General features: G+C 40.9%; 1 protein-coding gene across 1 annotated transcript in view; it reads left to right on the top strand.

Annotated features, from left to right (window-relative positions):
- Nucleotides 1–1,384: 1,384 nt before the first annotated feature.
- The window catches only part of MBD5 (methyl-CpG binding domain protein 5), a 41,664-nt gene continuing 19,838 nt past the window's right edge, over nt 1,385–23,210 (top strand). Inside the window, exons 1-4 of the mRNA XM_009879252.1 lie at nt 1,385–1,497; nt 6,356–6,458; nt 7,127–7,307; nt 10,342–12,480. Coding sequence (XP_009877554.1) covers nt 1,385–1,497; nt 6,356–6,458; nt 7,127–7,307; nt 10,342–12,480 — 2,536 coding nt within the window. The remainder of the gene's footprint in view (nt 1,498–6,355; nt 6,459–7,126; nt 7,308–10,341; nt 12,481–23,210) is intronic.

Here is a 23,210-nt window from a genome sequence, read left to right as displayed (position 1 = left end):
AAACTGCCAATCTCAAGAGCTAAGTCTCACCTGGTCAACTTGAAGAACGGTTTTGGGGGAATAACACACTTGGCATCGTTCTGAATTTTTTCATGAAAATTTGTTCGTACAGTATAATCATATCAGATTGTTGGGGCTGGTTTGCTCAGTGGTTTGAGCGTGGTGCTGACAACAATGACAACACCGAGATCGCAGGTTCAATTCCCGCTCGTTCCCCATGTGTTGCCTGGTCTAGTCGAGAGGTGGCGTCCCTTCTCTAAGGTCCCTTCCAGCCTAGGCCATTCAACGATTCTCTATTTTGAGATCAGGGCATTGATGCTGGCTTTTTCCTATTTGTTACAGAATTTCTTTGTAAGATTATTATAATTTAGTCTAAATGCAAGGGGTTTACAATTTTATGAATACTATCAGCCCTAGAAGCAGCTTCCTTCACATTAAATTCATTCAGTTTTAAAAACAATTTTAAAGGGCATTAATTGAGCTAGTCACCTGTTCAGAATTCTGAACAGAAGCCTAAGTGAGACTATTCTGATAAAAGATAAATCCCTCAATTCACCCAAACTGTACCTTAACTGTTTAATAACAGTTGCACTCGTAGCTTTTAAGATGTAGCTCCACTGCATCCACATATAAATAGAATATACTGGCAGGATTGTATTTACCCTGAGCCTTATTTTGATAGTTACATTGACATTTAAAAATTTGATTCTAAGCTCTTTCAATGGATGCAGCTGAAGACATCTTCACAAGTTACTGAAGTGGGCTGAAAGACTTCAGAAAATGGCTCACGTGTTTTCTGTATCTGTATTTTTCAGGTTGTTTTATTGAAGCCAGGGAGTCATGAAAGAAACTCAAGAAGACAACTTGGATAATGAACAGAAGATAAAAAGAAAACAAAAAGAATGTGGCATATAAAGGGTATAATACCTGGAGGTATTAGATCTGACTCATATTTATAAAAATGAGACGAGCTTTCGCAAAATACAAGTTATCTTAGACAGTCATCAAGCTTGGAGCCATGCTGTTGAACTAGAAAGTCTCCTTTTCCCCATTCTCCTTTCTGACAGGTAACAAAGGATTGGTGAATTATGATTTTCCCAAGTTGGAAGCACTAATTTTTATCTATATAGTTCATCCTTATGAATATATAAGGAGTTAAACATTGCATATTTAATGTGGATTATAATGGGAAACTGACTCGTTAACAAAAATGGCCACTTTTAAGGACTTGGTTTCAAACTGAGCTGGAGCCTCCCAATGCACTTTGTACAATTTGGGGAAAGGTGTGCTGAATGGCCTGCTTTGGGAGGCCATGATGACCTGTAGTAAAAGGATATCATCTTACTGTTGATATCTTTGAAGACTCATAAACAGAAACAGAAAAATGAATGGTGGAAAGGAGTGTGACGGAGGGGACGCGGATGGAGGGCCACCAGCAGTACAAGTTCCCGTTGGTTGGCAGCGACGGGTGGACCAAAGTGGAGTGCTCTATATCAGGTAAGCTTCTCCCGGGTGGCTATTGGGCTTGGTTTTGGTGTAGTTTTGCCAGAATGTGTGCTAAATTAGTGGCTCAGCTTATCTTCTGTACTCCAAAACTTCAAGAACTTGTTCTTTTGGAAGTGCGAAGTTATTTTTTGTTCTTTTGGTGTTAGTGGAGTCCATTTATGTCAGGTGTGGCATTTGCATGCCCTTAACGTACTCTCAGATCTAATATTGCTTGGTCTTGAATATTTGATAATCCTTACTATACATTTTGCTTTAGGCACGAATAGTTCTTCATTACTTATTATTGTCATACGGATTTTAAAGCTAAGCGGTAGCAGGTTCAACCTCACTTAATACCTTTGTTATTCCAGTCTTTCACAATGAAAGGAACCAGAGTTATATGCCACACCTGGGACAGAAGTCTCTGTTGTCTTTTACCTACTCCGAGATGCATAGGCATTGCATTTTCCTTGCACCAGCACAGGGTTTTTATAAGAACTTTTGCTGATTGAATTCAGAAAGCAGCAGTCAGGGATGCAAACAGTTCATGGCAGGTAAGGTAGAGCAGGACTCTCTTCTGTCAACACCATGACTTCAGCTCAGCTCACGTTGTGTCACACAACTTTATCTTGACGTACTCTATTCTCCCGAGTGGCAAGTGATAGGACAAGGGGAAATAGCCGTAAGTTGCACCAGGGGAGGTTCAGGTTGGATATTAGGAAGAATTTCCTTACTGAGAGGGTTGTCAGGCATTGGAATCAACCTGACCAGGGAGGAGTTGAGTCACCATCCCTGGAGGTGTTTAAGGGAAGGGTAGATGTTGTGTTGAAGGACATAGGTTAGTGGTGTTGATAAGGCTGGGAAAAGGTTGGACTCAATGATCCTGAAGGTCTCTTCCAGCCCAAACTGTTCTATGATCCTATGATTCTTCTTCCCAAAGTCTTTTCTATGTTCCAGGTCTCCATCATACTTTCATGTCACTCCCTTTTGATAGAAAACTTAAGTGGTGTAACAACTATGTAGCTGCAGAAAGCATCAGTTTTTATATCTTCTGTGAAGGTTCTGTATTGAGTGGCACTGAAGTTCTCCAGCAAGGTTTGCCTCTGTGGATTCCCCACTTTTCTCCTGTAGAAAAAAAACCAGGAACACAGACCTAAATCCCAAAATTTTTATTTTATTTGGGCTTTTTATTAGCTTGTTGGATTTTTTTTTTTGCTTCACCCTGGAACAGTCACAAAGAAATGCGTTGAAATTACTATTAAACAAATGTGTTCAGACAAACAGACTATAAATTAAATGTTATTGGAAAAAATATCAAAGTTAACTTTGACAAAATATGGGTACATTAGATTTACATCCTAGAAGTCTAAATGACTATCATTCTGTTATTTGCTTAATCTTATTCCACTATTCTGTGACTAAAGTAACCAGTTCTTCACAACATTTTTTGTCTTACCAATACAGAATTCTCTAATGAGTCAAAGCATACTTCAGTTTTACACTAAACTACCATAAAAGATCAAATGCATTCCAGCATTTCTTGTTTATATTCTCAATTAGCAGAAGCAAACAAAATCCATGTCAGTGATACACATGTCAGAGATAAATCACCTTCCCCTTGTATTTCTCATTACAGCTATAATTTACTGGGCCTCTGCCTGAGTTAAAAATCAATGAGAAAGAAAAAGTTGTATGTTGCGGGGGTTTTTTCCTATAATCTCTGTATCTAGGCATCAGGGCATTGAATGCTTTGGTATTTTTATATACCTGATGATCCTACCTGCTTTTGAGCTTCGTTTACTACAGCTGTAAGGAACAAGCCACAAAGTTTGCGCTGGTTCTTCAAGCAGGTGTCTCACATGTTTATAAATTAATAAATACTGGTCTAATTTGGAGTTATTTGCTTTTCTATTTTCTTTTCATATATGCTCTTTTTGTTCAGGGGGACTTTCTTAATATTACTATTGTGAATTGCATTACACAAAACACCTTTTTTGTTCTAGTTGACTGTATTAAGCAAGTTTACCAGTTGCCTTTTTTGAGCTTGAGAAAGCTTGTATGATCTCCCCAAATTTTGCCTATGTATTTTTATTTGTTTTGCCTCCTTCATCCAACGGATAATTTTCTGATTGCCTTCTATAAATCTTTCTGATGAAGGAAATGCACTTGGTATGGTCTATGGTCTAGAGCTCTTACATTCTCATTTGGTGAAAGGCACAGAGTAGGACGTGTTGGATGGAAGTCAAATAGTTCAACCTCCTGCGTGACTTGGAGCACTTGCAGCACTCTTGTGGGTCAGCCCTTGGTTTCACCAGCTGCATCTTCAAGGGTTGAGTTTCCACAACCTCTCTGGGTAACCTGCTCTAGTGCTGCGCTGCCCTTCGGAAGGAAAAACCACCCCGAGAAGGTGCACGGCATTTACTGAGAGAATAAAAGGTCAAACAATATTGACTCACAAGCTATCCAAGGGAAAATTAGTGTATATATTAAGATCTGACATGATTTAACTAGAATAGATGATCCCAGCTGAATATGGACTCGTTCTCTTTGTGCTTCCTTATAAAGCCCACATCTTTTTCTATCAACTGTCAACAGCTGCTTTGGATTCAATCCATTAATTAGCTGGTTTTTATTACCTGGTAAAAACACTGAGTTGAGTCTCTGTGCTTTTCTTAGTAAAAGAGTGGTGCTGCCTTAAAGTAGGACCTAAATCTCCCCTTTAGCTTACTTTTCATGAACAGTCATCAGTGGAATAAACTAAGAAAAGCTCTTTAAAAACAGGAACAGATTTCACAACCGTCAGTAACAGATCCTAGTATATTGTAGAATTTGCTCTTTCATGTTTCTTTGGGAGACCTAAAACTTCCAGACGGCCTCAGTTCTGAAAACAAACCAGTAGTTTCTTCCAAAGGCAGTTGTACATTATCCTTTGCAGGATAGAAGCGTGAGGAAGTTTGTTCATGCAAAAGATACCGTGCAATGACAGGGGTCTGCCCAGGAACAAGGCAGAAACAGAAAAATTTGGTCTTTTTTACATTTTTGTTGTTTCTTCTGAACAAATAACCATGCTAGTACATGCAGTAGGGGTGCTGAGCCCTGCGTGCTGCAGATTGAGTGGGCTGATCTTGGTAGGTGTGAGGGTCCAGCCCTTCCTTTTACACCCACGGACCATCAGTGCGGGTCTGTCGTTCCCAGTCCCCAGTTACCTCCTCGTGCCTGAGCTGTGTGCCTAGGCACGCCGCGTGCTAAAGGAAGGTTACTTAAATTACTTTATTCTAGGAATAAGAAGGGAAAATTGAACTCTGATGGTATAGCTGCTCAGCGTGCCTTTTTTACCCAGGCAAATCAAATGGCATCATGACTCCGGAGCATATTCTCAGGGATGCCATTTAACACAAGCTTTATAAGCATCGCAGAAAATTTCTGTAGAGGTTTTACGTATGGATGGGATAGCGTAACGCAAATGCCAATCGGAGTTTCTCCCAGGGAACTTGTTGCATCTTCAAATACTGACCTCACCTGGGGTGAGCAGTCGCTCCTGTGCGAGGTCAGAACAGGCTGGGAAGGTCCAAAGCGAACGGCCGGCACTGGAGACACGGAGCCAAAGCAGAAAACAAGTGATGCTCACCATGGCAGCATCATGGTTTAACCAGCCTAGAGCATCTATCACTTCATACCCGTGCTGTTCTCTTTAGATTGCTCCTTGCTACCTTGCTTACCCTCAGAACTGTCACTGTTACACATGCACGTCCTGGGAAGTTCTCCCTAAAATAAGTATTTCAGGGCAAGTCTGGCAAATAAAGTACTTATTTAAACTGTCAGTGCAAGTTGATATGTCACTTGCAGATGGTGCTTTACACGTGACTTAGTTCTTGCACAGAATTAGGTGTTTATACGTTGGGCTTTAAGTGCGAAGTTTGTTATAGTTTGGAATTTTTGTCTGTTTTCATGATCCAAACTTAAGTTGTTTTGTTAAAATAAGGACTATTTACAGCTGAAGAACCAGTGTTTTAGCCAGTCCTCATAAATTACTGTATTCTTTCCCTGATAAACCGTTTAGATGGCAAAGTAATAAAGAGCAGTCTGGAATTTAGAGGCTTGTGACGTGAGAACTTTTTTTCATCCGATGAATTAGTGATTTTGCCTTAACAGAATTTCCAGTGTCCTATTTTTGGATACGGAGATAATGATTTTCAGGTGGGAGTTAGAAAAATCCGAGTGCAGTTCATCAGAAACTCACTGGACTGGCTTCTCAGCGCGATACTTCTCGGTGTCGACGAGAGGGTGGAAATTGTAGCTGAACAAAACAAAACTGTTTATGCCACTAAGAGACCCAACCGCCACAGTTTCCTTCCCGTTCCCTTTACTGTATAGGTTTTCTTGTACTTCTTGAAACTCTCTTTTGTAGTTTTCTTTTTTAAATTAGGTCCCAGTCCTAAAAAGTACAGCTGCCTGTCATTCCTGCGTGGAACTGCAGCGCTGCGATAGAGGGGGAGGAGGTCCACGGGGACTGTGCTCCGGCTCCGTGTTACGCTTTATAGGAGAGAGGAGGGAGAAAAATGATAGTAGTGTTGTTAAGGCTTTCATGCCAGACTGTAGAGTGAATAGTAAATATCAATAATCTGTGGCTTCTCTCTGCATTTGCTGTGTTTCTTTTTCTATAGTAAAATCTTCTTTTAAAATGTGCTTTTGGGGGCTGTTTCTGATAAGTAGCATCTCGGCATCTTGACTAAAAGCAAGAAGTACTATGAAACAAATACAAAGTCTTAGCTGCATTGTTTTAAACACTCTCTATATGAGCTGTTAGAACGGTAGATGGAAGTCATGACCTGTCAAATAGCTTGTATTCATCATTTTTGTCCCTTTACAGTCCCAGTGGGTCTTTATTATCCTGCTTGGAGCAGGTGAAGACTTACTTGCTGACTGATGGAACATGCAAGTGCGGCCTAGAATGTCCTCTTGTTCTTCCCAAGGTAAAAAAAAACCCACTGTTTTGGATCTCTGTGCCATAATCCGTGTGAGTTAACTCTGTCAGCTGATGTGCTATGCCATGGCTTAGGCTCTGTTCAGATTGCGTATGTAAAATAAGTGGTATGCACCTAGAGATTTGCCAGGAAATACAAAACTAATCTCCCTTCTGCCTTCTGCCCTCATGGAAAAGATAGGACTCAGATTTTATGGTGTTTTAACATTTTCCTGTCAAACTGGAAACCTACCATCGACAGCGTTATGTTAACATGAGAATCGGAATGAGACGCTGACTTGCACGAGAGCTTCAGTATCAGCGTCACAATTTTATCATCTATGCAGAAATTGTAAACTTTTCTGCTTAATCACAGAACAACCTCAAAGACGTATGACTTCTTTTTTTCTTCTATTTTTTTCTTCCCAACCCTTTCTACCGAAGAGTGTTAAACTTTTGCTTTATGATAACTTTGATGGCTGTTTACTTATTACAAATATATTCACTATTTATAATTTTGGAACATACTTAGAAGGTTATCTCTTGGGCTGTGTAGGAGCAGTCAGCTACCTCTAAGGAACAGAGGCAAATTTAAGCTTATGTAAAATTTCTGGTTTAGCTGTATTTAGTGGGTTTGCCTATAACCATTACTTTAAATGTTGGAATTTTTACTCTCAGGTCTTTAATTTTGATCCTGGAGCTGCTGTGAAGCAAAGAACTGCTGAAGATGTTAAAGCGGACGAAGATGTCACCAAACTATGCATACATAAAAGGAAAATTATTGCTGTGGCTACACTTCATAAAAGCATGGAAGCACCACATCCTTCACTAGTTCTAACTAGTCCTGGTGGTGGAACAAGTGAGTAAAATCATGCAGAATCTTTTAATTACCTCATTTTAAGTATATAATTACTATGCAGAACCACCCCCGAAAGTCTAATGTATCTATGAGTGCAATAGTAAACAGAATCAAGGGAAAAATGGAGGTAGTAATTAGAGAGATGTAGGTAGATAGAAAATGAGTCTGAAAAGCAGGTCATCGCAGACTAAGAGCATGATTTTCTTGGAAAAGATATCAGATTGTTCTAGACAAAGAAAATACATTAGCTCTCATCTTTTGGAACTGTAGTAATATGTCTGATATTCTGTCACATGGGAAATTAGACAAGCAGAATAAAGTGATTATAAAGGGATTAGAATGTGGTTACGGACTTGGGTAAATGGGAAATTGTATTGCAAGGCAGAATATACAGCAGGAGATCTCCACTGTAATTTCTCAAGGATTATTTTTGGGGACCAACCTGGATTAGCATTTTAATTATCCATATCAACAAAAAATGAGGTAATTTGCTGGTGGATGAAGTTGACAGGTATTATCAAAACAAGAGGAAATCAAAACATGTTGTAAAACTGAGGGAATAGTTGAAACCTGGAGTAAAAGAAAAAAGGGTCGCAACAAATCCTGTTAATTGTAAGGTTTTTCACCTGGGGACTAGCGAAAAAAAAAGCTATTAGCTGTAAATTGTTGAAATAGAAGCCCTAGATATCTGCAGTATGGTGCAGATCGATGGGACTAAGAAGTACAAATGCCTTCCTGCGCTCGCCTGCAGCGCTCAGACTGAAACAGGGCAGAGGCTTTTCTCTTGGTGAACTGCAAAACCTGTTTCCTGAAAGTCATCTCAAAAGTGTTTGGCTTGGTCAACCTGGCAAAACGGTGGCTGAAAGGAGATGCAGTTGCCATCAGTGAAGGCATCAGGAGAATCGGCACCAGAAAATAAAGCTGCTTAAGCTAAAGGATAGAGTTAGCACTGAGACAAACAGCGACAAAACCAGAGTTGTGTAGAAAGTTAAACAGAAAATTAGGTACTTTCTCAGGATTACGTGAAAAGGTCCTGAAGTAGTCTTACAAATCCAGTCGATTTTAGGACAAAGGAGGGAAGTTACTTTTAAGACAGAGCTCGGTGAGTTATGGTTATTTATCCTGATGCATGCAACTTCTGGGAAACGGCCTTGATAATCTGAGAGATCTTTTGCAGCCCTGTATTGCTGTAATAAGAGCTGGCTGATTGCTAATCCCTCCACACCTGGACTTGAAAGTGCAAAATTGTAAGGATATAAAAATAAATAATAAATTTCAGGTGCTCAGACAATGTTAAGATACCAGTGCTGTTCACAGTGTTGATGGGCTCATGTATCTTCAAGTTGCTATTTATGATTTTAAAGCTTTGTTTAAATTGTTTTTTGCAATGTAATTGATGTTTTTAAAATGAACACTGCAGTTTAACAAATTACTATGCAATGTCCTTATATTTTCTTTTTTATTCTTGGAGTGGTATTGAAATTACATTTCTTTTTTCAAAAAATTAGCAAAATGAAGGAGGTAAACCCAGCTAAATACTAAAGACACCAAGTCAGATTTATGTGGTCTTGCCTTTTCTGTTGATCAGGATTTTGTGCTCTAAGCAAAGAAGAAAATTTCCCAATCAGTTGCCCTTGTAAATGAATTGCCTTTTCCTTTATTCACACTTATATTTGACTATTTTATTAGGTCCAACATTCAAGCTGAGGGTTCTCGTACATATTTCGTTTTGCAGTTCAGTCGTGAGATTTGTCCCCTAAATGAGACTTTGGTTGTATTTTGGGAAAGGTAACGTGTTTGTTTCTGTCAAGATGTAGCTGGTTTAGTAAATAGGATGAAGGCAGGATTGTCGGTGCCATCTGTCTCCTGTGGCCAGGCTGGAGGGAAGAAGGGAATCGGGTTCTTGGGAGTGGAGAAATTTAAAGGCACTTCTCTGAATTCATTTGAACGTAAAATCCGTAGCTCATTATTGAAGTTTAGGTTGGCATGTTCAGAGGCTGCATGTGAGGCACTCCAACTGAATTACAGATTCCCAGAGCAAGAAAACTGACAGAAAGTCTGCCAGACATGGAGCTGCTTCTGATAATATTCTTAAAATATGGAAAAAAACCCCACCTTTTTTAATACAGCTGATATTATTGGGCAGAAAAGGGTAGCAGTAGTGTGCTTGTAGGAGAGGGCGGTCTCAAAACTGGGCTTTACAGGAAATTTTCCCATTGTGGAGGAGCTCACGTGCGCATACCCAAATATCCCTAGGGCCTTTATCTGAAACCAACACAGAAGATTGAGCCCCTTAAATTTAGCATCCTCACCCCAAGCAAAACTTATTGTAGAAGCTGCAGGTAAAGCTTTAATTCAGTAAAGTAGTACGGAACGGTTCCCAGGAACAGATTTAACTCAGAGGACCAGAACTCAGTGCCTGCGGTGCCAGAGAGTGATGTCGAGCAGCGGGAGAAGCCTTGTGCAGCCGTGGTCCTCAGGTCTGTGCAATTAAGTGCCTGGCTGATTAGAAATCTGGGCCAAAGTCGTATGGCACAGCTCCCCATTCATCTGTGTCAGGGCCAGCGTTTGGGGCACCGAGAAATTAGTTGAAACCCTTGTTGGGCTTTGTTCCTCCTGCTCTCAATAGATGGTGCCAGAGGCTCCTTTTCTCTGCGAGAGCGATAGCCTGCTCCTCCTGCCAGCTCTTCTAGCGGGAGCCAAAATGGTGATGCTGGAGATTCAGGAGCCTCGGACGTTGGAGCTGATGGTTAGAAAGAAAAGACAAAAGGGAAGGAAAAAGATTTGAAGTTGCCCGTATTTATGCAGTCTTTCCATGGGATGTGGAGTTAAGGTCTGTACAACTGCCCTGTGTAGTAGGGTAGCACGCACCATTCCAGCAACTGCTGATGATTGAGGTATTATTTCTGTTAAGGCAAAAAGTTTAACCAAAAGGCTTTCTAGTTTTTATGAATATTTTCACATGCAGTACTTTTGCACTGAAATGTGCGGTACGGGATTTCAAAACCAATAACTGTTGTGTTCTTAATACCAGGTGCAACTCCGGTAGTTCCTACTCGAGCAGCAACTCCAAGATCGATGAGGAATAAATCGCATGAAGGAATTACAAATTCTGTGATGCCAGAATGTAAGACTCCTTTCAAGTTGATGATAGGGGCATCTAATGCCATGGGTAGGCTTTATGTGCAAGAAATGGCTGGAAGCCAGCAACAAGAACTTCATTCTGTCTATCCTAGGCAGAGATTGGGTAGTAATGAACTTGGACAGAAGTCTCCGTATCGTGGCAGTCACGGTGGGATGCCCAGTCCAGCTTCATCGGGCTCACAGATATACGGAGATGGCTCAATCTCTCCTAGGACTGACCCACTTGGAAGCCCTGATGTTTTCACAAGGAACAATCCCAATTTTCATGGAGCACCCAACTCTAGTCCTATTCACATGAACAGGACACCTCTATCTCCACCGTCAGTAATGCTACATGGTTCTCCCATACAGTCATCGTGTGCAATGGCTGGAAGGACTAATATACCTCTTTCCCCAACCTTGACCACAAAAAGCCCAGTAATGAAAAAACCCATGTGTAATTTTTCAGCTAGCATGGAAATGCCACGAGCAATGTTTCACCATAAACCACCCCAAGGCCCACCCCCACCTCCTCCACCGCCTTCTTGTGCTCTTCAGAAAAAGCCATTAACATCAGAAAAGGATCCACTTGGCATACTTGACCCTATTCCTAGCAAACCAGTGAATCAGAACCCCGTCATCATTAACCCTACTACTTTCCATTCAAACGTCCACTCTCAGGTACCCGTGATGAATGTAAGCATGCCTCCTGCTGTCGTCCCTTTGCCAAGTAACCTTCCTTTGCCAACTGTAAAACCTGGTCACATGAACCATGGAAGTCACGTTCAAAGAGCTCAGCATTCTGCTTCAACTTCCCTCTCTCCTTCGCCGGTGACGTCCCCGGTTCACATGATGGGATCCGGGATTGGAAGGATTGAGGCTTCTCCCCAAAGATCACGTTCTTCTTCCACGTCGTCAGATCATGGAAATTTCCTGCTGCCTCCAGTAGGACCGCAGTCATCCTGTAGTGGTATTAAAGTTCCTCCCAGGTCCCCGAGGTCAGCAATAGGGTCACCGAGACCGTCTATGCCATCTAGCCCTTCCACCAAGCACGATGGACTTAATCAGTACAAGGACATCCCTAACCCGTTAATTGCTGGAATGAGTAATGTATTAAATCCTCCCAACAATGCAGTTTTTAACACTGCGTCGGCTGGAAGTGGTTCCTTGAAGAGTCAGCCTGGTTTGCTGGGAATGCCTTTGAATCAGATCTTGAACCAGCACAACGCTGCCTCTTTTCCGGCAAGTAGTTTACTCTCAGCAGCAGCCAAAGCACAGCTAGCAAATCAAAATAAACTTGCTGGTAACAACAATAACAGCAGTAGCAATTCTGGACCTGTTGCCAGCGGTGGCAACAACGAAGGACATAGCACTTTAAATACCATGTTCCCTCCTGCTGCCAATGTGCTCCTACCGACGACTGAAGGGCAAAGTGGCCGAGCAGCACTGAGAGACAAGCTGATGTCTCAGCAAAAAGATCCTCTGAGGAAAAGAAAGCAGCCGACCACCACGGTGTTGAGTTTGCTGAGACAGTCTCAGTTGGACAGTTCCGGAGGTTCCAAAGCTGGATCTGATTTGATAAGAAAGCAAAGTCAAAGCTCCTTTCCCATCAGTTCGATGTCCCAGCTACTTCAGTCCATGAGTTGTCAAAGCTCTCACATGAGCAGCAATAGTACCACCAGCTGTGGGAGCTCAAATACTGCTTTACCCTGCTCTGGTAACCAGATGCATTTTGCAGACACCAGTATGAACTCTGGCAGTCTCCAGAACTCGCTGGCACAGAGTTTACCCTTGCGAGGGGAAGGTGTGCACTGCCAGAACACCAACACTAACTTTGTCCACGGTACTAGCCCGGGCACAACCAACCACCTTGCGGGTTTAATAAATCAGATGCAGGCTAGCGGGAACTGTGGGATGCTCAGTCAGTCAGGAATGGCTTTAGGAAATTCGTTACATCCAAACCCACCTCAGTCGAGAATCCAGGCATCCTCCACTCCAGTGATACCAAACAGCATTGTTAGCAGCTGTAATCAAACAAGTCCTGAAGCAGGTACGTTTCCTTCTGAAAGGATACCCTTATGTTTGACTGCTTGGAAATATGTGATCGCTATTTTTAAATGGGTTCCTTCTACATATCTGCATTTTAAATTTGAGTTTGCCAGTATGAGAAGCCTGCCTATTTCATGCTGATACCCAGATACTCAAAAATAAACCAAAGAAACACCAGTGGTAGACTAAAATATGTCTCCCTTTTTCTGAACAAAATCATCTGGGCCTCCTTTCTGTGACAGCTCTTGCTCTGCATAAATAAAATCCATGCACTTTTGTATGTATTCAGACCTCAGCTTTTGTCACTTGCCCAAATAAATTGGGGTGTTTGGGGTTTTTTTTTTTGCAGCACGCCCTGCTACTTCAACCTTGGAATGCTGTGGCTAACCTGGCAGTGTATGTCCAGGCTATACAGGTGTTCTTTACTACTTGCATGAAAGAATTGTTCTTGTCAGAGATTGGAGGAGATAGTAGGAGTACAAAAGTTTACAAAATAACCCTTTGCGGATGAATGCCGAATCTGTGTTTGCCTTTATCGCGGTAATTTTATTAAGCTGGTAATTAAATGATTGAATAAACAGTATATTCAGTTGGCAGAGTGTAGAGAGAGGTTTCCTGGTTTAATCTTCAGGGAAGGCTTGGAGAGGAAGCAGATATTCTGCTGTTCTGTCTCCGTGCTGTTCAAAGATATAAGAGAGACAGCTCAAAAACACGTGTTCCATTTAACTACTACTGGTTGAGCAGTGAATGCAGTTTTGAAAGCTGGTACTGTGTTAATTTCTTAAGCAGAAAGAAAACCTTGTGTTTGCTATTTCAGCCTTTCAGCTTGGTTAATTTTCAGAGCGTGTTTGATACGGTCGTAGCTGAACTATCTCAGGTCAAAGGGAAGTGGCTGGAAGTGTGCTAGTGGTCTCTCTCATTAACCCAAGAAAGCCTGATACGTGTTCCTGAGCTTCCACCAAGAGAGCCATTTACTCTTTAAAGTACAGAATGGAATTATAGAGAAACTGGATTATATAAACACAATTTTCTGCTACTCTGCAGGTCGTAGATTCTGATGAATTTTAAGGGCTTCACTCTATTCCCGGGGAAAAGGGGCATTTTTTTTCTTTAGCTATATTGGCACTTTGTGGCATAAGCAAGCAGCTATTAATGCTCGCATGGCTGTTTTGCCTTGTCATGCTGACAAAGAGGAGTATTTCCTGATAAAGTCTGTCTCTTCTGAGACTTTGTACTCTCGAGCAGAACAAAGGTTTGGTTTTGCCTTTAGGAGCGAGCTTCCCTGTCCCACTAAGCACAGGGCAAAATCTCTTGAGCAGGATCTCTTTGGGTTTCCAAGTCCGTTGGGTTCAGGCAGGAGCACGGGTATGTGTGGGTTCTTCCAGACCATCACTGCCCACTCAGCTGAAGAAAGCTGTGAGGTTATTGCAGTACGTTACCTTGCCATCCAGGGAACAACGTGAGATAAGAGCCCACGTGCCAACTGTCACCGTCAAGAAACTGAGCGTTAGCAACTCACCCCACGTGGGGTAAGGCTTGAAAAGGTTTAATGGAAGCACTATGTCTTGTAAAAGTTATCGATGAAGTGTTGCTTGAAGACTTATAAGTAGGCTTCTGAGGAGAATCCAAGTTCATCCCCAGGTGGGATCATTTTTTCCTGCTCTGTCACTTTGCCGCAACCTTACACTGTAGCCGAGCTCTGCTTGGGTGTTCTCATAGCTGGGGCGTCTCGTGGAGGCGGATGGCCCTGCTCGTCAGCAGCCCTGTGGTCATTCATCAGAGCCCAAGTTTCCTCCTGAGAAGGCAAAGGCAACAGAAGAGATCTGGGCGTGTGTCAGAGCGCCGTGAAGAAAAGTTTCAATATAAGCCATCAGTTGAGTTCACTTCATTAGAGCGACTTGTTGCTAACCTCGCTCCCCGGGAGCTGCGGTGGTGTCATGCTGCTCCTGCAGAGGCGTGTTTCTGGTACCTGGGAGCTTGATAGAATTATAGCGATAGCATCGCAGGGCCTTGAACTGATGCTTCGTTTTCTTATCTAAATAATAAATGGTAGTTCTGTGTAGGCAAAGACTAGAAAGATTTGAATATGTTCTGTTCCTCACTACCGAAGCTGTTTGTTTCTTCCGTTTTGATGCAAAATTTCATTTTGATTTGCAAAACACACACAACCTGCGCTTAATCATTCTATTAGCATCCATGATGGCTGGAAGCATAGAGACACATTTTCTTCTTTCGGGTGAAATTTCAGATTCCCTTTTCTTTGTGTGATTCCCAGCGGTGAGCCCCTAAAAGTGTGCATAAACCTTCCTCCAGCCTCCTGACATCCAGAACCTATGAAAAAAACAGATAGGGGAGCTCTGCTGCGCTTGCAGAAGCAGGAGATGTTGCATATTTTGCATTCATAGTGACCTTTAAAAATAAAAGTTAGTTGCCGGTCTGCATTTGGTTGCAGAGACAAAAACTGAGGTGGGGTGTGAATTATTCTGCGCGGAGTCGTTCGTTTTGGTGGATGGAGCTGAGCAGTGTCGAATGTGTGTCCGCACCGGGCTTTCAGGAGCAGGTTAGCCAAGTCAGACGTCATCACAAAACTCTTGTCTTCATATTTGAATTTGTGGTGCTTTTTTTATTTTTACTTTTTTTTTTTTGCTTTGTGTTTAAGTATTTTAGTTGCTAAATCTGTTTTCTGTTGCTTTGCCAGAGTTCGGAATAGCTGCTAATTGGAAAATAGTTCCTGAGAGAAAAAAATGCTGAGAATCACCACAATTAGATAGCTGGTTATTGCTTAAGCTTTTAATTATATTTTAACCACGTAGACCAAGTTTTATTATTCTAACTTTTGTTTTCTTCTTCTGCAGATAATATCTTTAGTTTCCAGGTAATTTTTGGTATGAGTGTGATGGAATTAAAAATTAATAAATGCAAAATTAAAAATTTCGCTTGATGCAGTGGAAAGCTTTTGTCGTTTTCCAAGTTTGAGCACTTGAAAACCAGTTATACTCAATTAGTTTTAATAGCAATTTCAGTCTCTCAGTTATGTAGTATTTGGGTTACAAAAGCTGTTTAAGAACAGGAATCTTGCAGGAAGAGCTAGCAGCAGGTCTGTAGAGATTCCTTAGGGCTGTTCCTTTCAAAAGAGTCCATTTTCTGCCAGGAGACTGGGTTCGAGACTCATTTCTTCTAATGAAAATTTACAATTTGGCAGCTTAAAAGATCTATTCATTACACCACTTTACCTCTCAGAAGTAGTCTTTGGATTTGTCTGGGTTTTTTGTAAAATGGGACTGTGTCACTGTGTGACGTGTTTTATTGTAGAGTCTAGTTCTTTTTTTTTCTCTTGTGCCATTAGTCCAGAAGTTTACAGTGTAAAAAAATCCATATGTAAGTGGACATTCAGCACGAAAATCCCACTAAGAATGCCACATGTGTAAATGATGGGATAGGTGAAAGCAAGTGAGAAATATTTGGGAGTAAAAGTTATGTACAGCTGATGAGGAAAATCAAGGGATCTAATAAAATAACCACAATGAATAGAAATAAAGATGTTAAGTCTTCTCAAATGTCAGAACATCTGAAATGTGAGAAACTCTAGGTCTAGAAATCTGGTAGTGACGAAGGGCAGATTTGGGAAGGGCTATGTATCCCTTCCATAGACTCAGAACAGTAATTTCTGCTGGTGAAATATGCAGAACAGAAAAGAGTAAAATATAATTAAATAGGGAGGAGTGCCCAGGACCAATACCAATCTGTGAGGAGTTTCTGTCCCACTCAGACAGAATTTGTGTTAATACAGCCAAGTACAGTGTCATGTAATTGGGAACGGAACACTGCTGTGGAAAACGGGGACTTGAAGAAGGATTTTAGGAGGTTTTGATGAAATAGACTATGGGCAAACTGTCAGATCAGTGATGTTGCTGAGCTCCGCTTTCCGAGCCCATCGCTTGTGTAGACGCACGGCTTGGGTTTTTCTTGTGTTGTTTTGGGGTTTTTTTTATCATTTGAATTGGCTGGTAACTCACAGTAATTTATTTAACCAGACTCTTAGCTGGTTAATGTTTTAACTGCCGTGCGCTTTTCTGGGAGTTTATATTGGTATAAGTTAGAGGGTTTATAAAAAATAGTAATCGAGTAATGCAGAAAGAGAAGTCTTACTTTATTAAAGATATTATTGCAAAGAATTAATATATGATATTTCCCACACATATTTAGCTCTCCACATCTCAAAATACTCTTAAGTAGAACCAGTGGGCAACTGCAAAACTTACTAGAGGGTGGAGTGGGAACTAATGAAAGAAGTAATGCTTTTCATGGAATTTTTAGTTTCCCAAATTAACAGCTAAGTACCTAAGAGTAGTTTTCCCAAAATCATTTTGAAAATGGCAGTGATGGTAAAATGCAGAAGTCTGAAGAGACAGGGGCAAGGAGAAGAGCCAAGACCATAATTCAGGCCAGGTTGTTGGGTTTTTTTAAAAGAAGAGCCTGGTTTTAAGTATTTCTGTCCTAGAAGCTGCTTTGGGCTTTTCGCCCTTGCCCCAAAATTTTTACAGACTCATTCTTGGCTAAATCACTTTTTAGAAGATGCAGAGACAGCATGCTGTAGTACTCGGTGACTTTCATCCTGAAAATAGTCTGTTAAGGCAAGAGTTGGAAAAATGCCATTGAGAATGGAGCCAACATTACAGCTGTTTTGTTGTAAGTAAAAAATAAATATATATATGTATGATCATGCAGCATAATACGCCATTGGTAGTCATAGTGATACTCTGAGCTGCAACAGTGCTCAGTGTGATGTTCTGGATAGGCAAATAAATCTGTTTCACAGAAGAGCACATCTGAGGGGAGCCCACGGTTTTGACTGGTTGTGCTGGGCTGAGAAGGAAGTTTTATTTCCTGGCCCGCTGCTGGGGTTGCGCCGGTGTCTCAAGGGAGCGCGCGATCTCCGTCAGGGGAACCACGGGCACTCATTGGCAGTTAACAGCTGAATTACGGTTTCTTTGGCATGGAAAGCACTCTAGAAATGCGATACCGGATAAATATCTTCAGCATTTTCCATTCCAAAGGAAAACAGAGAATATAATTATAAAAATGGATACCTTTTGGTTCTAAGTTTATGGATAAGCGACGGAATGTGCTGTTACAGCAAGAACAGGAGGTCGTATCCCTTCCATCAGCCGTTTCACTGCTGTGAAAGCTCAACCTCTTAAAATTGCTAATTTAACAGTTTTGCCAGTGATGCAAACTGTGTGTGTGTCTCTAAGCTGATATTATTTCTTATTCCAAATCAGTACTGCAGTAGCTTCTGGAGGCTCCGAGCACGGGCTGGTGACGCCGTGCAGTAGGAGTCGCACAAACGGCTGAGATCCAGTACTAACTGCAGTGCCTCAGTCATCTTTTTGTACTTTCACGCTTCCATAATCTCAGGGTAAGGCATGCGGGGAAACTTTTCTCTCTCTACTCTTGCTGGATCTGTTCGAAAGGATCATGCAGGTTTCTTCTGCAAGAGCCACTGAGTTTTACCCTAGGGGAGGATGGAAGTGGTGGACGGTTTAGCGAGAAGCTCGTTAGTGACCAGGGAGCTGAATGTGAGTTTCTGGCAAGGGTTTCAAACACTTGAGGTCTTCTAAATTAAAAAAAAATATATATTTAAATATAAAATAAAGCTGGCTGCTTTTTTACTGAATATACAGAAAAATAAGAATTGAGAAAATACTGTCTGTAATGTTTGTTCTCAGTTCTTAAAATGTTTTAGGTGTTAATGACTAACGGGCACGTTCTGCACTTCTCTTCTCCTAAGTGGTTAATACACCTGTTTTATCTTTTAATTTTATGCTACAAATTGCAGCAGTGTGCTGCTGAGACTACCGAAATACTAGAATGCGTAGTGCATAGTTTCTTATTGAGAAATGCATTTTAAAATATTATTTGCGTCATCGTTTTCTAATTGTTATACATTAAATGCAATTCCTTTTAGGAAAATATATATCTAGTTAATGTTCTTTGAGTCGGTAGAAATACTTCGAGCATCTGTGAAGACTACAGTAGTTTGCTTTCTGTTTAAATTGTCTCGTTTATGAGGAAGCTGAGCGTTATCGACAGTGTGTGAAGTCGTTACTGTTCCTGCGTATTTTTATGCAGACGCAATTCATCTCCCACTGCAGAAATGATAAATGGTTTTGGATTCTTTCCTTTTGTTTAGTTTGAAATCAATAGCTTGTTCCCCAAGTTCTCTTCCGGAGAAAAACCATCGAAGCCTGCTGTACGTGTCTTCATACTGCTCAAATCTTTGTTTCAAAGCCACAACTCGAAACAAGACAGACCTAGCATCCCTATAGCATGTGTGTATGCGTGTGTTCCTGTCTTTTCATGGTAGGGCAATGCTGAGGTATTAATGATAAATATCTTCCACTCTAATATCTTGGAGTGAGCGGGGAGGGAGACTCTTCTTGAAGACAAATTGATTTCAAAATAGCCATTATTTTATTGCCTGTCAGGCAATACTTTCAAAAAAGGAACACAAATAAAATCCACACAGGAAAATAAACCCTCTTTCAAAAGAGAAGAAAATAAAAATGCTCATAAATGAAATACTGTAGCCCACAAAGCAGTAATTTTTAGAATGTGTATCCTATTTGATTTCCATTTGTTAACTTTGAAAGCATTTATTTAACCCTCCGAGAGAACAACAGATCTTCTTTTTCAGCATTCTGGATATTTCTTCTTTCTGTATGACAGAGACAATTCCCTTTTCTCAACAGCTGGCAAAAGATCTTTTGGCAGGCATCTGTGTCTGCAAGAGCTGGAAGCCAGCGTTCATCTTAGGCTTTTACCACTTCATCTTTTTTTCATTCTACTTTTGCTCTTAAGAGCGTCTGATTATTAAGGACTGTTGCTTACTGAGCTAACGCGTACGATGCCTTGGGTTTCCAGAATTCAAAATACCGGGTTTTTATAAAACCTCAAATCTAAACTTGTGATTTCCTGTTAGCTTTCAACTCCCGTTTGCATTTCTCATCAGATGCCTCCTACTTGTCATCTTGGAGCCTGGCTACGGTAGTAACGAACCGTGGCACGGGGAGTTTTGGGCAAGCCAGCACACTGTCGAAACTCTTTGATGCCGCAGGGCATCTTCTTTTCTTGTGGCTGTCATGCTCCTCGAGGCCCGAAGGCAACACAAGAGGTCACGCTTGCGCTCCTATTGGCCTTACAGCACGGCTCGTCCAGACAGTACCTTCGCGTGGGGATCTTTCTGCAGCCAACGTCCACCGTCTGGTTCCCACTGCCCTCCTGGGAAGTTCGAATCAATTGCAATGTATGGGTTGAGATATCACTCTGAATAGAAGACAGACCTCAAAAGGCATCCCAAGTTGGTTCCAGGTCCCTGGTGCTGCTGCCTGATCGTAGAGGACAGAGCTCTTTGCTTCTCCTGTGCTTGCAGCGTAGCTCGTACCGATGCTTTGAGGAAGCCAGTTCTGTTGTCCCGTGCCAATGCTGGGCGTCACTTTCTTCTCACTGTTGAGTCCAAAAAAGACAGGGGTTGTTCACGTTCATCCTAGATCTTGGAGATTTCAGTTTGAAACTGGGGAAGGAAAGTTTCAGAGGGCATTCTCCAAGGGCTCTCGTGGTCTCCTCCCAGAGGAAGAGAGACTTCTGCACCTTAGTGATGCAGCGCTATCAGTCGCAATTGCGGAAATTATGCCTGTTTTATAAAGGGGGAAAAATGATTCAGATTTTTTGTCCTTTGGATTGGGGCAAACATTCCGAAGATGTCGATCAGCACTACGTTGTGATGAGAATGGGCGCACCTGTGTTTTTTTCACCTGGAATATTGACTTGTTGGAGATGGTACTTTGGAAGAGATCCAGAAGTCATATTGTGGCAATTCGGTCTGTTGCTGGAGATAAACTTGTCCCAGATTGCAGTTGCAAATACTGCAAATACTGCAGTTGCAAATACTACCCAGCTGAGGACTTTTCTGCACCAATTCCCACTGTTTCTTCTGTGAGGCAGGTCTAGCAGAAGCTGGGGAAACGTTTGAATGTGTTTTTTTTAAGTCTGGCTGCTCATTGCCTCTTTAACTCCCAAACTTCTCAAGTCTGGATTGAAATAAGGACACTTTTTTTTTCCTCCTACTCAGAATCCATCAGTTGTGGGGTTTCGTGGCTTTTTTTCTCCTGTAGCAATAATTAATTGCTTAATTAATCTGGAGAAAGGGCAAGTGTTGAATGCACTCCAGACCTCGCGTCTGGAGATCAAAGCTGAGGTGTTTGGTGTGAGTTAAAAACATAGCAGTGGCTGACAAAAACCTAGTAACAATTTTACAAGTCTGAGATTTGCTTCATGCTAAATACTCCTCCATGTGGTCATTTACCTGAGTGGAATGGAAAACAGGATCATAAATAAGTTGGAAATGGAGACTAAGGCCACTTGAAAACACCAACATTAAGTTTTATATTCATGAGAGCTCTATATATAGAATATAAAAATCTGTCCATGGGCTGCTTAAGACATGGATTATGATTTCTACGAGCGAGGCAAGCTACCGAGGAAAAATCTTCTTTATCTGTCTCTCCCCCAGTGAGGGAGTAAAGAGTTTCCAAAAAAAATCCTGCCTCAAACAAACTCGTGCCTTAGAAAGTCCAGTATGTCCGAGTACTCCTGCAGGTCAGGCTAAGCTGGTGATAGCCTGCTTTTATCTACAGGGCAATAAGATTCTAGGAGGAAGGTCATTTACAAGTGGGAGGAATAACCCTGTGAAGATGTTTGGGTATTACCTGGCTGTCTTAAACAAGATCACAACTGGAGAGACTCAACGTTGAAGTGTGTCTCAAAGTGCAGGGACGGTTTTGGTTGGACAAGCAGTTTTTCAGCCAACATTACTGAAGCGGCCCGTTGTGTTTTTAGGTACAGCAGGGATCCATCACATGTCGCTGGAGTGGCTACAGCTGATTCTTCTGTTAAAACCATATAGGACTGATTTTGTGACAGTATTTCTTAAATCTGTAGTTTGGTCTTTGGGGCTTTTCCTGATATTTAAATCCTTGGAGTGTCAGTTCTGGATACCAATATAAACAAAACAGAGCTAAAAAAGTGAAAATTCCCCTTTTTTTGTGATTTGTGTTCTGAAAATGCAATTTAAGATATTTTAGAGATTGGTTTAAAAAAAACCAGGAAGGCATGCGGTTACATTGTGGTAGGTTCTCTGGGATTTATGCAATGGAATTTGATTAGCTGGAGTTTAAGGTTGCGTGTTAAATGGTAAACAGGCACATTGAATTTTATGTTATGCCCCTCATTTGTCTGAACTCTGTTTTACTATTGGCTTTTTTACAAAATTAGCAAAATACTAAAAGGGAAAACAAAATGCACGCCCACGAAAAATCTTTTCATCGTGTCTTATCCTAGGTCATGTACACCTTGATGTGTAAACACATGCTTGAAAGAATTGTAATTTGGACGTCTAATTTCTGAGCTAGAAAGCCGGGGAGGACAGTTTCTCTGTATATAGGAGGTGTTTGCCAGGCCCAGGGGTGCCAAATATAAAGCATTTGCATTTCCAGCCTGATCTGAAACGTTAAACACAAAACCAGAAGTGGAAATCCAACGGGACGTGTGTTTTCAGTGCATGGTTGGGTTTTTGTTCCTCAAGTGCATGTCTGTTTGGGTTTTTTTTTGTTCCAAACTGCTGCCTAGATAAACGTACTTGTCATGAAATGGCTTTTATTGCTTTGTTAATGTATTTCTTGTCACAGCAGAATAGGATATCTTCTGCTTTATGATTACAGTTTGTTCTTAGTTTATCTTTTGTTAATTTATTAATTTCTGTACTGAAACGTGTTAGCGGTGCCTGGAAGAGAGAATGTGATCTGTCTTCTCATGAATTCAGTGCCTCGTGTGTTGTGTTAATTTTGTACCTTTTCTAGTTGTCAGAACATTTCAGTACTTTAAAAAAATGCTGGTTTAAGTTATGTAAAAGTTCAATTCCATTCTTGTCAGTTAACAGTACAATTTTATATTCCTTTTCAAATAGAATTTGTTTTGAAAAATGGTAATTTTGATACTTTCTGATAATCAGTACCCTATGATCTCTTATAATATGAGCAGGGCAGTTGAGAATGGAAAACTATTTTATTGCATCAAACCCATAGTTAAATACATTTCTAGTTACGCAGTTTTATACACATGCAGTATATGATTTTTAATACTCAAATATTGTCCAATGATTTGCAATAAATAAAGTAGAAGAGGGTAGTTCAAGGCAATTTCACTTGCTTTAATTTTCTTAGTCCTCTCTCATTTTTTTGTGTATGATCACTGTCAATTCAAGACTCCGCCTTAACTGAAAGACAACAAATAATTTGTTTTATATTTCAGATTTGATAAAGGGGTATAAAAATAGCCAAATAAACTTATATTATACTCTCTTTCTTTCTAGGTAACCAGCAAATCTTCCTAGGTGGTCTTTCTTTTCTTGCCAAGTGATATGACTAAACCACCTCAATTATTTACATTTTTTTCTTTATAAATTCTTGGGGGATTGTGTCTGCTAACCTACCTTTATATATTAATATATTATATTTTGCTCATCAGATTTTATCATAAGCATCAGTATGGCATAGAATCGTCATCATTGTATTTTTAGTCCAAAAAAATACTTTGAATAATAATTCTCCAAAAACCAATTAACAGAATAGAGCAGGAAATAGAAGAGCTTGAGTTTCACATCTACATTTAGAT

Source organism: Apaloderma vittatum, unplaced genomic scaffold, assembly GCF_000703405.1.
Source record: "Apaloderma vittatum isolate BGI_N311 unplaced genomic scaffold, ASM70340v1 scaffold4272, whole genome shotgun sequence".
Lineage (NCBI taxonomy): Eukaryota > Metazoa > Chordata > Aves > Trogoniformes > Trogonidae > Apaloderma > Apaloderma vittatum.
The sequence above is the reverse complement of the archived record's forward strand: the minus strand, read 5'-3'. Positions and strand labels throughout refer to the sequence as shown.